At 48.8% G+C, this 18,593-nt stretch overlaps 1 protein-coding gene across 8 annotated transcripts in view; it reads right to left on the bottom strand.

Annotated features, from left to right (window-relative positions):
• The window catches only part of NPHP4 (nephrocystin 4), a 94,914-nt gene that overhangs the window by 17,249 nt on the left and 59,072 nt on the right, over positions 1 to 18,593 (bottom strand). For all 8 annotated transcript variants that reach the window (XR_015797379.1, XM_088147616.1, XM_088147618.1 and 5 more), the window contains 8 exons: positions 17,898 to 18,089; positions 16,184 to 16,353; positions 14,919 to 15,079; positions 14,106 to 14,286; positions 3,972 to 4,100; positions 1,513 to 1,724; positions 675 to 901; positions 21 to 207 (listed from right to left, as the gene is read on the bottom strand). Coding sequence is in view for 7 of the 8 variants with exons in the window: in XM_088147616.1 (XP_088003742.1) it covers positions 21 to 207; positions 675 to 901; positions 1,513 to 1,724; positions 3,972 to 4,100; positions 14,106 to 14,286; positions 14,919 to 15,079; positions 16,184 to 16,353; positions 17,898 to 18,089 (1,459 nt within the window). In the remaining variant the exon portion in view is untranslated. The remainder of the gene's footprint in view (positions 1 to 20; positions 208 to 674; positions 902 to 1,512; positions 1,725 to 3,971; positions 4,101 to 14,105; positions 14,287 to 14,918; positions 15,080 to 16,183; positions 16,354 to 17,897; positions 18,090 to 18,593) is intronic.

Raw genomic sequence — 18,593 nt, 5'->3', positions numbered from 1 at the left:
AGGCGTGAAGGGGTCCCTACCTGCATCATGGCCATCTGCTCCAAGGAGAAGGCCTGGTATTTGAAGGGGATGTAGACTGTCTCCTTGGGACGCAGGTAGACCTGAGGAATGAGGCCATCGTAGAGATGGAACATGTCCTCCTCCAACGGTGTGACTGTTTGGGTCAGTTCTTTAAAATGCCTCCACTCTCTGACATCCAAGATGACGCTGGGAGAAGAACAAGGACCATTTTAAAAAAGACAACAAGACTCAGAGATGGTTGCTTTTGGGAGAGGGCATCTCCACAAGTCCCTTGGGTCACCTTCTGCCTCTCTTGCTCAAGGGTGGGGAAACTGCAGATGTAGCTAAGCTCCAACTCCTGCTGTCCCTTGGCCCTGCAGGCTGCAGATGAACAATATCTGAATGGCTGCCTCCTTCAATCACTGCTGTAGCTAGAGAATAAAACTGGGTTGGCTTGCCCCGGGAATACTGGATGAAGAGTGACGATGGGTGGCAGACACTGTTGAGCCTGGGCCCTTCTGTGGCATTTTGGTGGTGCCTTCCTTCCTACCCTTGGCATAGCTTTTTTCCTCTTTAAAACCCAGCTTCCTTTCTCCCCAAAGGATCCATGCAAAGGATAACAATTCTTCTCAGTTGGCAGGAAAGTTCCTCCACCCCTGACCTCTCATTCTTACCTGAGCTCCGGGTTGTCTATTTTGATGGTGACCGTGTGCTGGACACTGTATGGATTTTTCAGGGCAAACTCAAAGAACTCAGCTGTGCCCAATGTGGCATAAATGGTGTGGTGGGTTGTGATGGCTTGGCAGAGCATGGAGGTGATGCTCTCGGCTTTGGTGCGCTCCCGGTAAGCCTCAATGAGCTGGAGGTCTCTCGAGTGCTGAACCCGGTCCTCGTGCCGTCCCTGGGGGAAAAGAATGGGGTAAGGTGATTGCCTCTAGAAATGGTGGGGTGGGACGTCCTCTGCTTCAGTTAGAAGACATATCTAATTTAAATCAAATGTAGTGCTCTCTTCTATATCTCAGCAGGAAGGGTTTCTTAAGGCTCCCTGCTAGAGCTAGGAGTTTACCCCCTTGGTGGGAATCCTTATATGCTTGCTCTGCCCCTCAGCTTGCTCTCAACCTCTGTCAACCCTTGGAGGTAGTCCAGACAAGAAATTAGTGCTAACACTAATGTTATTTTAGTACTATTTTAAGGTTACAGTAACAGAATCTTGCAAATCTGAAAGCGCTTCTCCTCTCCTCTGCCATTACTTCCCAGAGAACTAGGGAGGGTCCCCTCTGAGACGTTTCCCACAGCCCCATTCCTTCTGCGGGCTGAGATGTCTCTTGTCTGACCGTTGTTTAGGCTGCAGCTCCTCCTCCTCCTGTCTCCCAAGCTTATTCTCACAGCCCACTGTAACCTCTGGCTGTGTTGCCCTGAGAAAGCCAGTGTGAGTTGGAAAGGGCTGCTCCAGTGGGACCACAGCCTGCCCAAACTAAGACACAGCGTGTATCAGATTGCAACGTCTCTCACCAGGATGAAGCTGCTTTTCTTCCCGCAGTTGCCCTCTTGGGACTCCTTCCTCCTCACAGAAAGCATCCTCTCCAGCTTCCGCCGTCGGGTGATGCTGGCCTCATGGCTGGCCTGCTGGAAGGCTGCGCTAACTTCACGCAAGCGGGAGAAAAGCATAGCAGCCAACTCACTGTCCACATCAGCCAGTTTTTGGGCTTGGCACACATTTCCGGCTAGAAGACACACACAAAGGCGGATCAAGAGGTGGCAATGAACCCAACGTGCCAGAAACCCAAATAAGGCCAATCAGTGATGGTTTCTGCCTTGGGCAATTACCGTGGCTAGGGTAATTCCACCGTAACGATTTGCAGGGCTTCAAGGCAAGTGCTGGCAATGTCTAATTCGGTCCCTGGAGAGGCCGGTTTAAAAGTTCTCATTAGAGCAAGAGCAGAAGGTTTGGAGAAACAGGGCAGCTACAGTGGAACTGGGCCAGCTAAATCTGTGGTCTGGCTCAGTTGCAGGCGCTGAGTATCCATGTTCCACTGTTGGGGAGCAGGGCAAAAGGGGATCTTTGATAACACCACAGTTCTGTGCCATTTCCAGTTCCATGCAGAAGTTTCTGATCCGAAGAGGAATGTTAGATCAAAACTCACTGGCACAGAATGAGAAACTCAGGGCCGTTTGTCGGTTAGCTGCCCTTCAATTGATTCCACGTTCACGCCGCTCTCCCCCAGCACTGGCAAATTGGCCAAAGTCGCTTTTACAAGCCACACGCACAAAAGGAGTTCATATATTAAAGCTTGGAAAAACATCTGAAGTCGACTCAGACTTGAAGGGGCTCAAAGGCCTGCCTCAAGCACCTCTTTGCTTCTCTTCTATATTCTATATTCTATGTACCTCTTCTATTTTCTTTTCTATTGGAACCCTTTGCTATATTCTATATTCTATATATCTCTCTTTTATTCTCCTCTATTGGATCCCTCTGCTTCTATCTGGCAGGATTTGCAGAACACTCAACAAGGCAAAAAGGGGGATTACGCTGTTAACTGTAATTGGTGAGAATCCAGCTGCCACGTTAAACCGTAACTTCATTTACATCTATGGGCACAGCATGTTATGCGGAGAAAGCATTTGCGGGTCACTAAGCTTCAGCATTTTGTATGTTTTTAGCTTCATCCAAACAGACAGAGCTTCAGAAAGTAGTTGAATGCAAGGCCGTGTTTCAATCCTGGAATATTCTGATGTTCCCTGTTCTGGTTTTTTTTTCCTGGCGTGGGTCAATCCAGTGGCTTCAAAGACAGCCTGCAGTTTTCCAGAGTGGTTCACGATGAACCACCTCCAGAACTGGTGCACTGCAGAAAGAAAACGGAACGTGCCACGAGCAGAATGCAGAGCTTCGCACATCTGGTTGCACATCTGCAACCATTTCATTTTGGAAATGTCTCTGTAAGGCGGGATACTGATTGGCCAGGTCCCATCGAGCGTAAGCTAAGAGTGGCTGCTGATAACTTTCTACATTTCCTTCGATCAACGAGCCTTTTCCTGCTCAGGCAAACTCTTGCCTTCCAACTTTTCAATTTCGGCCAGCCAAGCAAGAATAACTAATCCTGGATTATTCACTGGCTCGAAAGAGGTGAACGTGATAAGCCACAATGATTGAGCCCCATAGGAAGACAAAGCTATTCACCAAACTGATACTTGGCCATCTTGAAAGCAACTCCATGCGGGAAAGAAAACTTGACAGTTTCCGGGCCACTTTAATTCTGCCCACCACTGGGAAAATTTGGATCTGGCGTTAAGGGCAAAATGTTTTCTTTTGTGTTACCTAAAAACAATGCACTGAATTGTTTCCCAACTTCTTTTGGAAATAAGAAGGTCTCTCCTCGTTCTAAGCCCGTCTGTTCATGGAGAACAGAGAAAATTGAGGGGAAAAAGGGAAGGCTATCAAGCCCTTGGTTCTGGACCAGTCTTTGCCGCTAGCGTCCTCCAGATGGGTGGGGACTGCCAGTCCCAGGATCCCCAGCCAGGATGGCGTACAAATGCCCTACAATGGGGAAACTTGGCATCTGCTTTTGGCACATCCTTGGCAGGAAATGAGAAGACGGCGCTGTAGGTGGAGCAAGGCACCTCTGCTGGGGCCTGCCACCAGATTTTTTTTTTCATTTTATTTTTATTTAAAAAAAAAAAACCCAAAAAACTGTGGTGTAATACAGCACAGCTCCAGCCTCTGGCACTATCTTTATTTCTCAGAATAGAGTCTCCAGTCTTCAGCAAGGCCCCTTTACACTTTCTCAGAAAGGAACTGTGGGCACCCATCCAGGGAACGAAAAAGAAGGACGTTGGGGAGACATCTCTCTACTGAACGTGGGTTCATCATCTGCCTGCAAATCTAGATAAGCTCAACAGACAATCTTGCAATGCCCTTCTATTGCCTACCCACCTCCGTCCCCCCCACAAAAATCAAGCACAAACCGACCTACCCCTGTGAGCGTTGAGGGAGAGCAAGCTGCCGCCTGGGAAGCCTCTGGCTCCGTCGTGCGAGGAGATGACCCGCGTGCGAGAGGGGGGCAAGGAGCATGACCTCCGCAGCCCCTGTTCACACCGGTGGCCTGCAAGGGAAGCAAAGCGGAAACTGAGGGCGGGTATGGGATCCCCATTAGTAGGGCTCACCCTTAACATGTTTAGGGATGGCAGAGCAGGGGCTGGACTAAGTTATCTGAGCTTCTTCCATTTGGGGGACGGGGAAGGGAAGGGTCGGTGGCCTTCTCCCACTTTCAAACTAAGCCGAACCTATTCTGAAGTCAATTCTCCTCTGGGTTTCACAGGCGCACCTACGTAGCTTTCTTGGCTCCCCTACAGAGCCTGTAGCTCCCTCAAGGTCTCCCCTCCAAGAACGAGCCAGGGCTATTCCTCCTTAGCTCCTGGAGCCAGATGAGGTTGGCCACCCGCAGAGACTTCACCCTATGGGTCTATTTCTCAACAAGAGCTTCTCGTCTCCAGGAACGGTGAGAACAATGTTCATGGAGATGGCTTAGGGTAAGGGCAGATCCTGAGATTGTTGGGAGGAGCACGGAAGGACAGGGGCAGGAAGAATTTGGAAAGGTTCTAGGGATTTCGCTGGAACCCAGTCCCAACTCCAGGGAAAGTCAATGTTTGGTTTGGTACTAACAAGAGCTAACATTCAAGTGGGACTTATGCTCTTACAGAGGACAGAACACAGCCCCAGCACAGGGGCCTTCAAGAGAAAGCAAGACATGACAGGAAGGGCTGATTAAAGAAACAGCGATGGGACCTCCAGGGTGTCTTAGAATCACAGTATCACAGATTCCAAGGGACCGTGGAGGTCTTCTGGTCTAACCCCTGCCCAGGGCAGGAATCCTCAAACCACCCCAGACAAATGGATGTCCAACTTTGGCTCAAAACCCTCCAGTGATGGAGCTCCATTACTCCAGAAGGGAGGCTGTTCCAGTGCTTAATAGCTATTACGGCGAGGAAATTCATATTTCAAGTTTTGATCTGCCTTGGTAAAGCTTTGAAACACTAGTTCTTGTCTTACCCTTGGGGGCTATGAATAGAGCCATATCTTCTTCCCTGTGACAGCCTTGCACAGATTGGAAGACTACTATCATGTCTCCCCTTAGCCTTCTATTCTTTAGGCTAAATGTACCCAGTTCTTCATTAAGATTGATCTTCCAAGACCTTCACCACCTCTGTTGCTCTTCTCTACACTCTTTAGGGCAAAGAGGACAGAGACGTACACTGGCTCCTAACAGCATACAATGGAGAAGGCTTCTCCTGCCCCAAGTTGTGTACTTAAGTGCCTCGCAGATTGCATTATGTTTGTGCATTGTCTCATACCAGATGCTTCATACATAGAACTTGACAGCAGCGGTACAAACCAAACCAGTTTCTCTTTGCATAACCCGAACCTGATGCTGGCCACACTGGAGTCTGGTGGAAGGTGAGGGGTGACTCTTCAGGATGGAAACATAATTAGACAATCTGTGTCCTGCCCCAGAAACATCAACAGCATTTCACAAAGCTCACAGTCTTGACAACTGTTGGACAGGAGACTTTCAAGATGACATCATACGAAGTATGATTTGGGAGAAATCCCCCTCTCCTCTGGTGGTTTCTCTGCCCATCTCTCGCTTCCTCTTCTTGGAAAATATCTTCAAGCCTCAGGCTAGCTTCCTTTTTGACGAGAAGATAGAGAAAACAAAGACATCTTCTCTTCATTAATAATAAAGGTGATGGAGCAACCCAGATTCATCTCTCCATCAAGGACACAGAGAGAGCTGATGGAAACTTTTGACACTACCCACGATGGAGGAAGGGTTGGTGAAGATGATGCAACTTGCTTGAGATGGCTAAATTGACTTCTTTGTTCAGAGAAAAGACAATATCTACATTTACTGCTGACTGGAAACCCCTTATAGACTTTTTGCGTGAAACAGAAAAAAATGAACTTATGATTTATGGTTTTGATGATTAGACAGGACAGATTATAGAAAGAAGAGAGCTATGTAACCAAAGAGTAAGAGGTAAATTTAGAATTGTACTCATAACTGCTGTAAAGAAGATCGGAAGCTACTTCTTTATATCTTATGTCTATTTTTCTTTTCCTTTTTTCCCTTTCTTGCACTTTTAGCTTTTTCTTTGATTTCTCTTTTTTTCTTACTTCATATTCATTTGTTTTAGTGGGGGGGGTTTTAGTTCTAAAGGATTTAACAAGTTGTTTCTCAGGTGTCTCGGAAACTGAAATGCTGCTGGTCCAAACAATGTTGTTAACAAATGTTGTAGCTGTAAATATTGCCATTGGGTTACATCTGATAGATGGCATTTCTCTCTTAACACGGAGTACGTTAAAAATTCATCTTCATCATCTATCCATTGGTCCAGAGTCAATATCCCTGCTTCCAACGTTTTCACATCACCATCTTTTTCCCAATGCTTAATGTTGGGTTCCCCCATAGAGTCAATTTAGCGTGGGAAAAAGGATCGAGTCTTTTTTTATAAGCCATTCCATTCCATAGCTTTCTAACCGACATAACCGTTTCCAAAGATATTAGGAGTTCTGTTACTGCCCACCCAACCAAGGGCGCTATGTATGTATATTCCAAAAAATAAATAAATAAAAGGACCACGCAGGGAGTTGTGTGCGTAAAAACTTCTGCAAGGGCACTGCAGGGTCTTGCGCTGCCAAAAACACAGTGCCCTCAAATGGCTCCCCCCTCACTCTTCTTTGCAGCGGCCATCGTCTTTTCTTGTTTCGTATCTTTTTGACACCGAAGCGGACCCCAGCAGGATCACCTTCGACTTTCGGAAATAAACACCTTGATGCATAATAGGTTTATCCAGTCCCTTCACAACACTGATAGTTCTTTTGATCTCTTCCTCAACCTGCAAGCCAAAACGCCTCCCCTCCCCCCACTTCTTAAAAAAGGCTTACAGCCTTTTCAGAGCAGAGACAGTATCAAAGGAGACACCTACGGCTTTTGGCATCTGAGAGCCTTTGATTTACAGTGTGGAAGGAGGACAGATTCCTTCCAAAAAGATGTTTTCATTGCCAGATGTTGTGAAGGCAGCTTCAAAGGTCTAGCCAAGGAGGGCTTCTTCTAGATCCTCATTCTTGCTCCCCAGGAGCAAGCAAATTTGCCTCTTCTGGTGGGGTTTCCTCAAGAACAGGGCAGCCACGCTGTCCCATTCTCAGGGCTCCTGAATGATGAAAACATTCGTTCATTATTAGGGGATGGGGTGTCAATGAGGGTTGAACGCCTCCCTGGGTCAACCCTGGGCATCTCCAGTGAGAGCTGGAGATGGTTCGTGCTGCTTCTTCAGGGCTGCACGGCCACAAGGATGATGAGAAGGTGCTACAAGGCAGGGCACCTCCTTCTCCTTTCCCCCCCCCCAAACCAGAGCTTGGGAGAGGAGCCAGAAGTCTGGACTCTGTCAGAAGTCTGAACTGATTGCTGAAAGAAAGGTTAGGAAGCCAAGAATTCTTCCAAAGCTGGCCTGGGTTCAAACACCCTCCGGTGGCAAAGCAGAGGGAGCCCTATCCAGCCACCAAGGACACTGTCAGCCAGAAGAGACAAGACTGAGCTACGGAAACTGACGGTCGGTCTCAGCGGTGTCTCATCCCCAGGAAGTATCTCCAGACATGGTGAACCATGGTCCAGGTATCAGAGAAGATCCCGTATCTCCTGCTGTTCTATTTTTCATAAGAGGTCACCAAACACCATCTCCAAAGTTGATAGGAATCTGGCAAGTAGAAGCTGCTTTTAAGGTGTTTAAATCTAGAGCCACTTAATGCTTTCAATATTAATGTATCAGCCTGAGAACTGCTGGCTCAGCCCCACAGGGTTTCAGAACTGCTAGTCTTCCACCCTAGCATGGAAATCAGCCAAGAACAGCTCCATAGTGCCAACCAGCTGCACATGACTATCTGTGGAGTTTTCTTGCTAATATAGAAGTGGTTTCCTCCTGCCGCATTCTGGGATGATTTTCAACTTCCCAATCTCCCAAGCTGGTGTCTTCCAGATGTGTTGCATCCCCAGCTGGAATTGAGGGCAGTGATCAACCTAACCAACGGGGGAGCACTGGCTGGGGACAGTCTGGGTAATGCTGTTCAATCATTGGGACGGTATTAAATGACAAGCTCTGCTCAAACTTCTGTGAACTTCTCCACATTGAGTAAAGCAGTCAGCAAATGTCTCCTCGAACCGGTCTCCAAACCTCATGAGGCCAGGAACCTTGCTTTCTTGGGGTTCCTGATCATGAAAAGCCTCAGGGAGCTGTAACTCTGAAGGCCTCTCAAGTCCAGATGAAGAAGCTGAGCACTTGAAAGATGGGGAAGGCACACCAGCAGGGAAGAGAGGACTATGGTGGCTCTGACTCTCTGGCGTGTTCTGTCACCCTATTCAGACACTGGACATGCATAAGCCAGGTGAGATCAAAGACTCAGGAACCAAGCAAAAGAACCAGAGGGGGGTGCACATTTGAAATTCTGAGAGCTGTGTGATTTGATGGGCCCTGTTTCCCAGAAGAACTGTCTCCCCCAGTTGTTGTTTAGTCGTTAAGTCGTGTCCGACTCTTCGTGACCCCATGAACCATATTGCGCCAGGCCTTCCTGTCCTTCACTGCCTCCCTGAGTTTGCTCAGTTTCATGCTCATTGCTTCAGTGATGCTCTCTAACCATCTCATCCTCTGCCGTCCTCTTCTCCTTTTGCCTTCAATCTTTCCCAGCATCAGGGTCTTCTCCAAAGAGATCTCTCTTCGTATTAGGTGGCCAAAATATCTGAGCTTGAGCTTCATTATCGATCCTTCCAATGAGCAATCAGGGTTGATTTCCTTTAAGATTGACTGGTTTGACCTCCTAGCAGTCCAGGGGACTCTCAAGAGTCTTCTCCAGCACCACAGTTCAAAGGCATCAATTCTTCGGCGCTCGGCCTTTTTTATGGTCCAGCTCTCACAGCCATACATTACTACTGGAAAAACCATAGCTTTGACTATGCGGATCTTTGTCGGCAAGGTGACGTCTCTGCTTTTTAATATGCTCTCTAGGCTTGCCATAGCTTTCCTCCCAAGGAGCCAGCGTCTTTTAATTTCATGGCTGCAGTCTCCGTCTGCGGTGATCTTGGAGCCCAAATAAATGAAGTCTGTTACTGCTTCCATTTCTACCCCTTCTATTTGCCAGGAATTGATGGGTCCAGATGCCATGATCTTCGTTTTTTTAATGTTGAGTTTCAAGCCAGCTTTTGCACTCTCCTCTTTCACCCTCATCAAGAGGCTCTTTAGTTCTTCTTCACTTTCTGCCATTAGGGTGGTATCGTCCGCATATCTGAGGTTGTTGATGATTCTCCCTGCAATCTTAATTCCGGCTTGTGATTCTTCCAGCCTGGCATTTCTCATGATGTACTCTGCATATAGGTTAAATAAGCAGGGTGACAGTATACAGCCTTGTCATACACCTTTCCCTATTTTGAACCAATCGGTTGTTCCATGACCGGTTCTAACTGTTGCTTCTTGGCCCGCATACAGATTTCTCAGGAGACAGGTAAGGTGGTCTGGTATTCCCATCTCTTTAAGAATTTGCCACAGTTTGTTGTGATCCACACAATCAAAGGCTTTTGCATAGTCAATGAAGCAGAAGTAGATATTTTTCTGGAACTCTCGTGCTTTCTCCATGATCCAGCAAATGTTGGCGATTTGATCTCTAGTTCCTCTGCCTCTTCGAAACCCAGCTTGTACATCCGGTAGTTCTCGGTTCATGTATTGCTGAAGCCTAGCTTGTAGGATTTTGAGCATAACCTTGCTAGCATGTGAAATGAGTGCAATTGTGCAATAGTTTGAGCATTCTTTGGCGTTGCCCTTCTTTGGAATTGGAACGTAAACTGACCTTTTCCAATCCCGTGGCCACTGTTGCGTTTTCCAAACTTGCTGGCATATTGAGTGCAGCACTTTAACACCATCATCTTTTAGTATTTTAAATAACTCAGCTGGAATACTGTCATCTCCACTAGCTTTGTTGTTAGCAATGCTTCCTAAGGCCCACTTGACTTCACTCTCTAGGATGTCTGGCTCAAGGTCAGTGATCACACCAGCGTGGACATCAGGCACATTAAGATCTTTCTTGTATAGTTCTTCTGTGTATTCTTGCCACCTCTTCTTAATCTCTTCTGCTTCTGTTAGGTCCCTGCCTTTTTTATCCTTTATCATGCCCATCTTTGCACTAAACGTTCCTTTCATATCTCCAATTTTCTTGTAGAGATCTCTAGTCTTCCCCATTCTATTGTTTTCCTCAATTTCTTTGCATTGTTCATTTAAGAAGGCCTTCTTATCTCTCCTGGCTATTCTTTGGAAATCTGCATTCAGTTGCTTATATCTTTCCCTTTCACCCTTGCTTTTCGCATTCCTTCTTTCCACAGCTATTTGTAAAGCCTCATCAGACAGCCATTTTGCTTTCTTGCATTTCTTTTTCTTTGGGATGGTTTTAGTTGCTGCCTCCTGTACAATGTTACGGACCTCCGTCCATAGTTCTTCAGGCACTCTGTCTACCAAATCTAATCCTCTAAATCTATTCATCACCTTCACTGTGTACTCACAAGGAATATGATCTAAGTCATACCTGAGTGGTCTAGTGGTTTTCCCTACATTCTTCAATTTAAGCCTACATTTTGCAGTAAGCAGCTCATGATCTGAGCCACAGTCAGCTCCTGGTCTTGTTTTTGCTGTCTGTATAGAGCTTCTCCATCTTTGGCTGCAAAGTATATAATCAATCTGGTTTCGGTATTGACCATCTGGTGATGTCCATGTGTAGAGTCGTCTCTTGTGTTGTTGGAAAAGAGTGTTTGCTATGACTAGCTTGTTCTCTTGACAGAACTCTATTAGCCTTTGCCCTGCTTCATTTTGTACTCCAAGGCCAAACTTGCCTGTTATTCCGATTACTCCTTGACTTCCTACTTTAGCATTCCAATCCCCTATGATGAAAAGGACATCTGTTTTTGGTGCTAGTTCTAGAAGGTGTTGTAGGTCTTCATAGAAGCGGTCAACTTCAGCTTCTTCAGCATCAGTGGTTGGGGCATAGACTTGGATGACTGTGATATTGAATGGTTTGCCTTGGATACGCACTGAGATCATTCTGTCGTTTTTGAGGTTGTACCCCATTACTGCCTTTCCCACTCTCTTATTCACTATGAGTGCAACTCCATTTCTTCTAAGGGTTTCTTGCCCACAGTAGTAGATATAATGGCCACCCGAATTAAATTCACCCATTCCCGTCCATTTCAGTTCGCTGATTCCCAAGATGTCGACGTTCAATCTTGTCATCTCATGTTTGACCACATCCAGCTTGCCTTGGTTCATAGATCTTACATTCCAGGTACCTATACAATATTGTTCTTTACAGCATTGGACCTTCTTTTCGCTTCCAGATACATCCACAGCTGAACGTCCTTTCGGCTTTGGCCCAGCCGCTTCACTCTTTCTGGAGCTACTTGGAAATGCCCTCCGCTCTTCCCCAGTAGCATATTGGACACCTTCCGACCTGAGGGGCTCATCTTCCGGCGTCATATCTTTTAGCCTTTTAACATTGTCCATGGGGTTTTCTTGGCAAGGATCCTGGAGTGGGTTGCCATTCCCTTCTCCAGTGGACCACATTTTGTCAGAACTCTCTGTCATGACCTGTCCGTCTTGGGTGGCCCTGCACGGTATAGCTCATGGCTTCACTGAGTTACGCAAGCCCCTTCGCCACGACAAGGCAGTGATCCATGAAGGGGTCTCCCCCAGGGGGCTGTTTATTCTCCCAGGGGGAAGTTTGCAGAGCCCAAACACGTTCCTGCAAATCAGAGACTAGCGTTTTGATTTGCGTTGCCAACTTCCTCTTTCATGTTTTAATATCCTTTAAAAATTGAGTGATACAGGGAATGTGGGAAGCTGAAGGAGAGATGCTATATTATTACAGATATTGCAATCAAGATTAAAAGGGGGGAAAAAAGCCATACAGGATGCCTGATCTCAAAGCAAGAAGGAAAGATGAACCAGCAAAGATGTAACCAGACAAGGAGGTTACACTCTATCCAATTAACAGGAAAATGAAATCAAACAGCACGAACTTTGGGCCTTCGGAAAGCCAGGAAGAGAAGCCAAAACAAAAACCTGAACTGCCCACCACCCCTTTTGCAGGATGCGAAGGCTCAAAAAAGGTTCGTTAGCAACGGAAGTCCTCCAGGTTTCTATGGTGAGAAAGAGAGCCAATTACAGCCGATTCGTTAGCGGCAGAAAAGCAACTTCTTAGCATCGCAGAGCACAGCAAAGGAGACGCAAAGGACATAAACTAAGTTATGACACCTGGAGGGAGGGGAGGGGAGGGGAGGAGGAAGAGATGAACAATTATCACGGCTCTTTGCAACCCTCCTCACCAAAGGGCAGAAAGGGATCAGGCCTTGCCAAGTTGGTCTCACCGAGACGAATCTCGTTCTTCTGAGCTGGCGAAAGGGTGCAACTCCACGCCAGAGCCATGCAAAACCTTTCGGACATCTTGGTAAGACTGGTTGGGTTGGGGGTGGGTTGAAGGGCTGCTCCCTGAGAACCCCACTGAGAAATCAAAGGGGAGAGGAGGACCCACCAAAGTCCTGTTCTGTGATTTTGGCCGTGCAGCCGCGGCACTGCCCGCCCGATATTCCAGTCCTCCATCTCAGGACTGATCATCTAGGTTTCATCCCACCCCCACCCCCCGCCTCTCCCAAAAGAGCTTATCGTCCCTCTTGCAGGCAAAGTATGAAATGTCAATTTATGAAATGATAGAGTGGAACCTAATCTTTCTTCTGAAGATAAGATTTAAGAAAAAAAAAATTGGAATCACCCTGCCTTTTGCAGAAGGATGAATTCCAGCACCTGCTACAAAGCTAAGCCTCTTAGGGGTCTTGATTCCCAGGTACAGCTTCCCCCTTTCCTGCCTCCCCCCCCTTGGGGGGCTCTTTTGTTCAAACCTAATTGAGTGTTGCATCTTCCTGTATTGTCTCCTTCAAAGCTGCATTGGAGTGCCTGTTTGTAAACAAGACTAAGCAGAATTAATGACCTGTGCGCTTTCACCGTGCTGCACCAAGCCAATGTTGTTATTGTTGTCAAGGTGCGGGGGGGATAACAGACTTTGACAATGCAGGGGGGTGGAGGCTTTTCCCCCAGCCCCTCTCCAAGGAGCTGGAAACTCTTTCTCAAGGGCTCAAAGGTGGTTCTGCAGACAGCAAGGCAGGCATACCGAAGGCTGGTTGGGTGATCAGAGGTGGACTTTACACCCAGATTCAAGGGGACCTTCCCTGCAAGCACCCTTGGCCAGTTTTGGATGAAGCTGGGGCCTGAGAAAAGAGTGGTAATTAAATTGCCCAATGGGAGAAGGGAACGCACTGGTCCTCCTTTCCAAACACTGCCCAGTTCCCAGAAGAACCTGAGAAACATCTGCCTGAAACCTAGCTGGAGCCAAAAACGGGAGAAAGAGTATTCCTGTCCTTTCATGGGCTCACACCACCTGTTCCAACTTCAATCTGCAAACCATTTCCGAACCCGCACTGAAAATGCCCATCTGCACGGCACGTTTCAAAGCACGCTTTCCTCAAGTACTCTCTCAAGGTGTGGGTTGAGAATCTCCTACCGAGAACCTTCTCCCCCTAGCTGTTTGCGAGAAGACCAGCGTGGAGGAGCATCTGAGGACGATCGGAAACTGGGCCAATTTTGCAGGCAATCAGGAAGGAAGATCACCCACCTCCTTGTTGTGCTGGATGTGTATTTTTAATAAGAAAAGAGTATTTGCAGTTGGGCTGGGTCAAGGGAGAGATGCTTTCAACCACTGCCTGAGTGAAGAAGGACCGTCTTCCAGGAGCGAAGAGTTCTAGAGCTGTAGAAGTGAAGACGCCCTTGACTGAACTCGACTCCTGGTGACATAGGCAGGATCACAGCAGGGTAGGGGTTTATTGCTGTCTTATTCTGGAATGTGTTTCAATTTCCCAGTCTAGCCTGCAGCCCTGGTGGGGGTCTCCATCCAAAGACCCCCCATCTCTAGCCCTGCTGAGTTTCTGACTGCACCTGCTGAGGTGAAGCAAGTTCGAAGTGCCTCTCACCAATGTTTGCCAGGCGGAGGTGAAGCTGGCCCCTCACGACCACATGGACCCCGATGGGCTTCACCCCCCACGGCCGGAAAACCTCTCCACTCATCACAGTTGCATCTGGTTTGTACTCTGTGGTGATGACCTCCAGCTCATGATAGACCTGAACCGCTGTCCGGCCTTGGCGAAGCAAGTGCTGCAAAGAGAGCACAGTGGTGGCTGGGCAACCAAGAAGCTGGTGAGGTGTATGTCTGAAAGCAGGAACCCATCACTCCACCCCCACTGCCCCTTGCAATACTTAGTACTCCAGGATAAGTTGCCAAGTTGCCCCTTCCATTTCCTGTGTAGCCCACCTCTAAACCACTTTGTTTCTGCAGATTGTAGGCCTCCCTCTCTCTCCTTCCTGTAAAAGCTCTGATCCACACCTAGGTCTTCTCTAGCCTTGACTACTTCTCCCACTATGGCCTCCAAAATCACTCATGTTCTAGTAATTTTGACACTTATTTCTCCAATGCTGTTTCTCTCCTGCAGAAGCTTCTGCCCCTTGCAATCCTATCCCTACTCTTCTGGGAAACGTCCTTCTCACGGTCTTTGCTCTTCCAGCTCCACCTTGCTTGAGGTCTGAAGGTCTTCTCCTGGCTGAAGAATTCTATGCACCTACAGGTATGGCTGGAACTATCTCTCAAAAAACTTCTTGTAACTGTTTCCTTCCAGTCCCTCTCCTCAAAACTGTAGCCTTCAGTCAAATGTCAGGAATTTGCAACCAATCACCTGCCCCACTCCCAAAACACAAGGACTCTTCTGACCCTGTTGAAGTTCCCCACCTACCTTCAGCTTCACAGCAGCAGATCCCACCAGAAGCAAGGAGTCTCCGTCCCAGACGTCTATTTGCAGGGTGTGCTGGGAGAGGTATTGGAGAAACCAGCGCTGCTCGCCTGGCTTAAGGAAACCCAGGTCCACCATGTATTTCAGATGGAAACCAGGGGAGCCTGTAGAGAAAGAAACGGGCCAACGTGCATTAATAATACGGCAATAAACTTCCCTTAACCTTGTAAACTGGCCTGCAACAGTCCCTATCCCACAAAAAAACGACTATTTCCCATGCTCTAATATGCACATTTATGTTGATCACTGGTCACGTGGAAGCTAGAAAGCTCCATTTGAAAGGGAGGAGCGACTTCTATGGAGGGTAGAGTCTCCAAGGGCCATCAAGTGCAAGAGCGCTGCATCTTCCGCATCACAAGACACTTGATGGCACCTCCAGGGGGCTGTGAAAAATAAGCTGGCTTAGGATGCTGTTACAGCTGTAAAGCAGAGTGGAAATACCAGCATGGAAGAAAGAACAGCCGGGATAGAAATGAGAGGAAGGAAGGCAGGAAGGCAGGCGGGCAGGCGGGCGGGCAGGTGGCCACAGACACACACACAAGGTAACGGAAACATATTATAATGCACACTCAAAAAGTTAGGAGTGGGTAAATAGCTATCCTTCTCCCAGGATCAGCTTTCAGAAGAACAAAACCATGCCTGGCTCAGAGAGAGACTGAGTCCTTGGAAGGGCAGAACACAAGCAAATCAAAAAGTGGCAAATTTGCCCGGCTGATCCTGGTCAGGCAGCTGAGATTTCTAAATGGCGCCAGTGATTTTCCTACAGGAAGAGGATCAGAGGCTCTGTTGTCCCTGGCCACGCTAAACGAAGCTGATGGGGGTTGGCCTCAGGTTCTTCCTCTCCGGGTAGAGGGCAGGAAGAAGAGGGGGACGGAGGGAGGGAGCAGAGATGAGGCAAGGGCAGGAAACCCGGCTCCCAGCCCTACAAGGTAGGCCACATCAGGAAACCGACTCCACGGCTGAGATAGGCTCCCACAACAGAATCTGGCAGTCTGCTCCTCCCCTCCCTCCGATACCCCAGCGAGTCAGGGAGGGTCCAGCCTGAGCCTTTGCTAATACTATTCCCTCCTCCCAAGGCTTCATCCTTGTTACGCAGCAGTTTCTGGATATCTGCTTCAAGGCCCCCTCTGGGTTTTCTACAGTGGGTGGATGTTAGCCTATTTCCTCCCCCGAGCTACAATCTTCTCATCCGTTGCTCCCGGCCTTACCGAGGTTCAGGGTCCCGTCTCGGTTGATTGGCACCAAGATGTGGCTGGCTGCCCCGGAGGCCTCTGTCTGGACCAGCTGCAGACGTGGCGTGGTGACTGGGGGGAACCGGTAAAACTGGAGGGTGAAATAGATGCTCTGGGGCCACGTCGCAGGGCTGTCCCGGGCAGGCCTTGCAGAAACGACAGAAGAGGAGAGGCTGTTCAACCAGCGGGGCTGAAATCCCAGTGTCGCCTCGCTCGACACCCTAAAGCAGCTGTTAGGGGTTACACACTAGACGCGGCCAAGGCGGGGGGGCTGTAAATTCATGGAAAGCTTAACGGAAGCTGGGAGGCGTGAGTTGCGAGTGCAGAACCTTTTGAGAGGGGAGGCCCTGCGGCGTTGAGGATTATGGGGTGGGGGGAAGAAAGCAACAGCCCAATTGGTTCAGCAGAGACCCCAAACAGTCGCTCGGGTGGGAGCATCTCTGACCTTGTGGGGTCCTCTAAATGCTTCAGGGGCTGAATGCAGGGGTCAAGCCAAGAGGGAGTGACTTCCCCTGGACCCCCCTAGGATCAAGTCATTTGCTCAGGTGGGGTAAGAGGGAGCAAGCGACAAGGCCCTTGCCATCCCACAGGTCAGTTTCTTCTTTTACTACTTTTCAGGAAGAAAAGCTCCCTGTAACGGCAAGGAGCGCCAAGGCAAACATACGCCGGGGCCACCTTCCATCTGCCCATGTCAGGTTCAGCCCAAAGAACTCTAAGAGACAATGCAAATACAGTTCTGTTGCATTTATTAGCTTCAACCTCCAGAGAGAAAATCTCCCCAGACTGAACCCTAGTTCACAAGCCAGCCAACCACAACACCATGAATTCCTTAGGGAGGTGCCAGCCTCATCCTCCTGAACTTCCCACGCTCCTGTTGGGGGCTAAGAACACGCTTATCTCCCTGAGCCTGGCCTTCATAAGTCCATTCCATCACAGTCCAGGCCCATGACACTGCCTTCCTCTTCTGTGAGTGAGAGGGGCTTAACTCCTCCTTAGCTGTGCCAGTGTTAACAGAAGGGGCAGGCCCAAACCTACAGCCCTTCCCAGGTGTCCAAAATCTGACCTCCCCTGGCCAGCGAGGTAGCCACAGGATTGGGAAGAACCCACTCCTCCTGACTACTCCAGGGCCGGCATGGGCACCCCGCTTCTCCTGCGCCACCATTCTTCCTTCCTCCCCACAGAAAGACCTGGGCTCTCTCAAGAGCTGAAGCTCCTCCCAGCTGGGGAGGGGGTCAGGGAGTCCTAACGACTGGGGAGTCAGGCCAGGGAGCCCCCATCACAGACACAATGGCTGGAAGCTGATTCTTCCTTCACCTGTTACCTGGCAACTCAACTCAGGCTGGAAGAGGTAGCTGATCAAGTGGGGAGGGGCTCTTTCCAACACCCCACCTGAAATTAGGGCCTGCCACTCATGGAGGCTCTATAGGCAGGAGAGGGGGAAGGGAGCCAGGGCTAACTATTTCATGCCAGTCTAGTTTTTGAACTGGAGGGCAATAATCCTTGAACTCAGCAGTGGGGAAAAGCCCTTGGAGTTTGGGGGCTAGTCCAGCCCCAGCACAATCTCTTCCAATTGCATCCCCTGTCTGTTCAGAGCCCTTTTTTTTGCATCTGTGGCCTTTTTTGAAAAAGGAACTATTTCAATTGCACGGATCTTTTCAGCCCCATCCAGGAATCAAAACGATTCGCCCACCTGCTAAAGGCAAGGAACTGCAAGTTGATTTCGTTGTTTTGCAAGAGATCGCCTTCTTCCCGCTGGGGGCTGTAGCGCGCGGGGTCAGCGGGATCCACCATTTCAACCGGCTCCTTGTTGCAATCCAGAAGCTCAGGGAATCCAGCTGTGCGCAGGCGGGCAAGAGAAGCCCGGGTGGGGGCAGTGCTCGGGCTGGGGAAGAGATGGGCTTTTGAATCCAGGACAAAGCAGAGGGCAGAGACAAGGATGTTTCTGCGTCTTCCACAAGGGTTTGAGGAAAACAGATTGATTTTAAGAGCCGGAGTGGTAAATATCCAGCTCCCAGCTCAAATATCTGCCATCTTGTGCTGCTGGGTGGAAATCAGGAACTGAGATGAGCACTAAGGTTTTTCAAAATCCTCCCTCAACTTCTGTGTGCTGAGAAAAAGTGGAAGAAAAGGGAGAAACAAAACCTTTCAACAGCTTCTCCAGGGCAAGATTCTGTCCTCTGCAGTAAACAGGAGCCCCTCAACCAGGACAGCTGAATAGGTTCTCTCCTGATGAGGATTTGGGGCTCCCTGAAAACTGGGGAGCCAAGGAAGGTGCAGAGGGCTGGAGAGAGGATGGTGCAAGGGAGGATAAGCTCTTCCTGCACCCCTCGGGGGCCGCCTCCTTCATCAGCCTGGGACAACTTCAAAAGCCAATTCATTGCAGCCA

Source organism: Python bivittatus, unplaced genomic scaffold (assembly GCF_059951505.1).
Source record: "Python bivittatus isolate LINGU-HERP-01145 unplaced genomic scaffold, Pbiv_v1 ctg000510_np1212, whole genome shotgun sequence".
In the NCBI taxonomy this organism is placed as follows: Eukaryota; Metazoa; Chordata; class Lepidosauria; order Squamata; family Pythonidae; genus Python; species Python bivittatus.
Note: the sequence above shows the minus strand (reverse complement) of the source record. Positions and strands in the feature narration are given on the sequence as shown.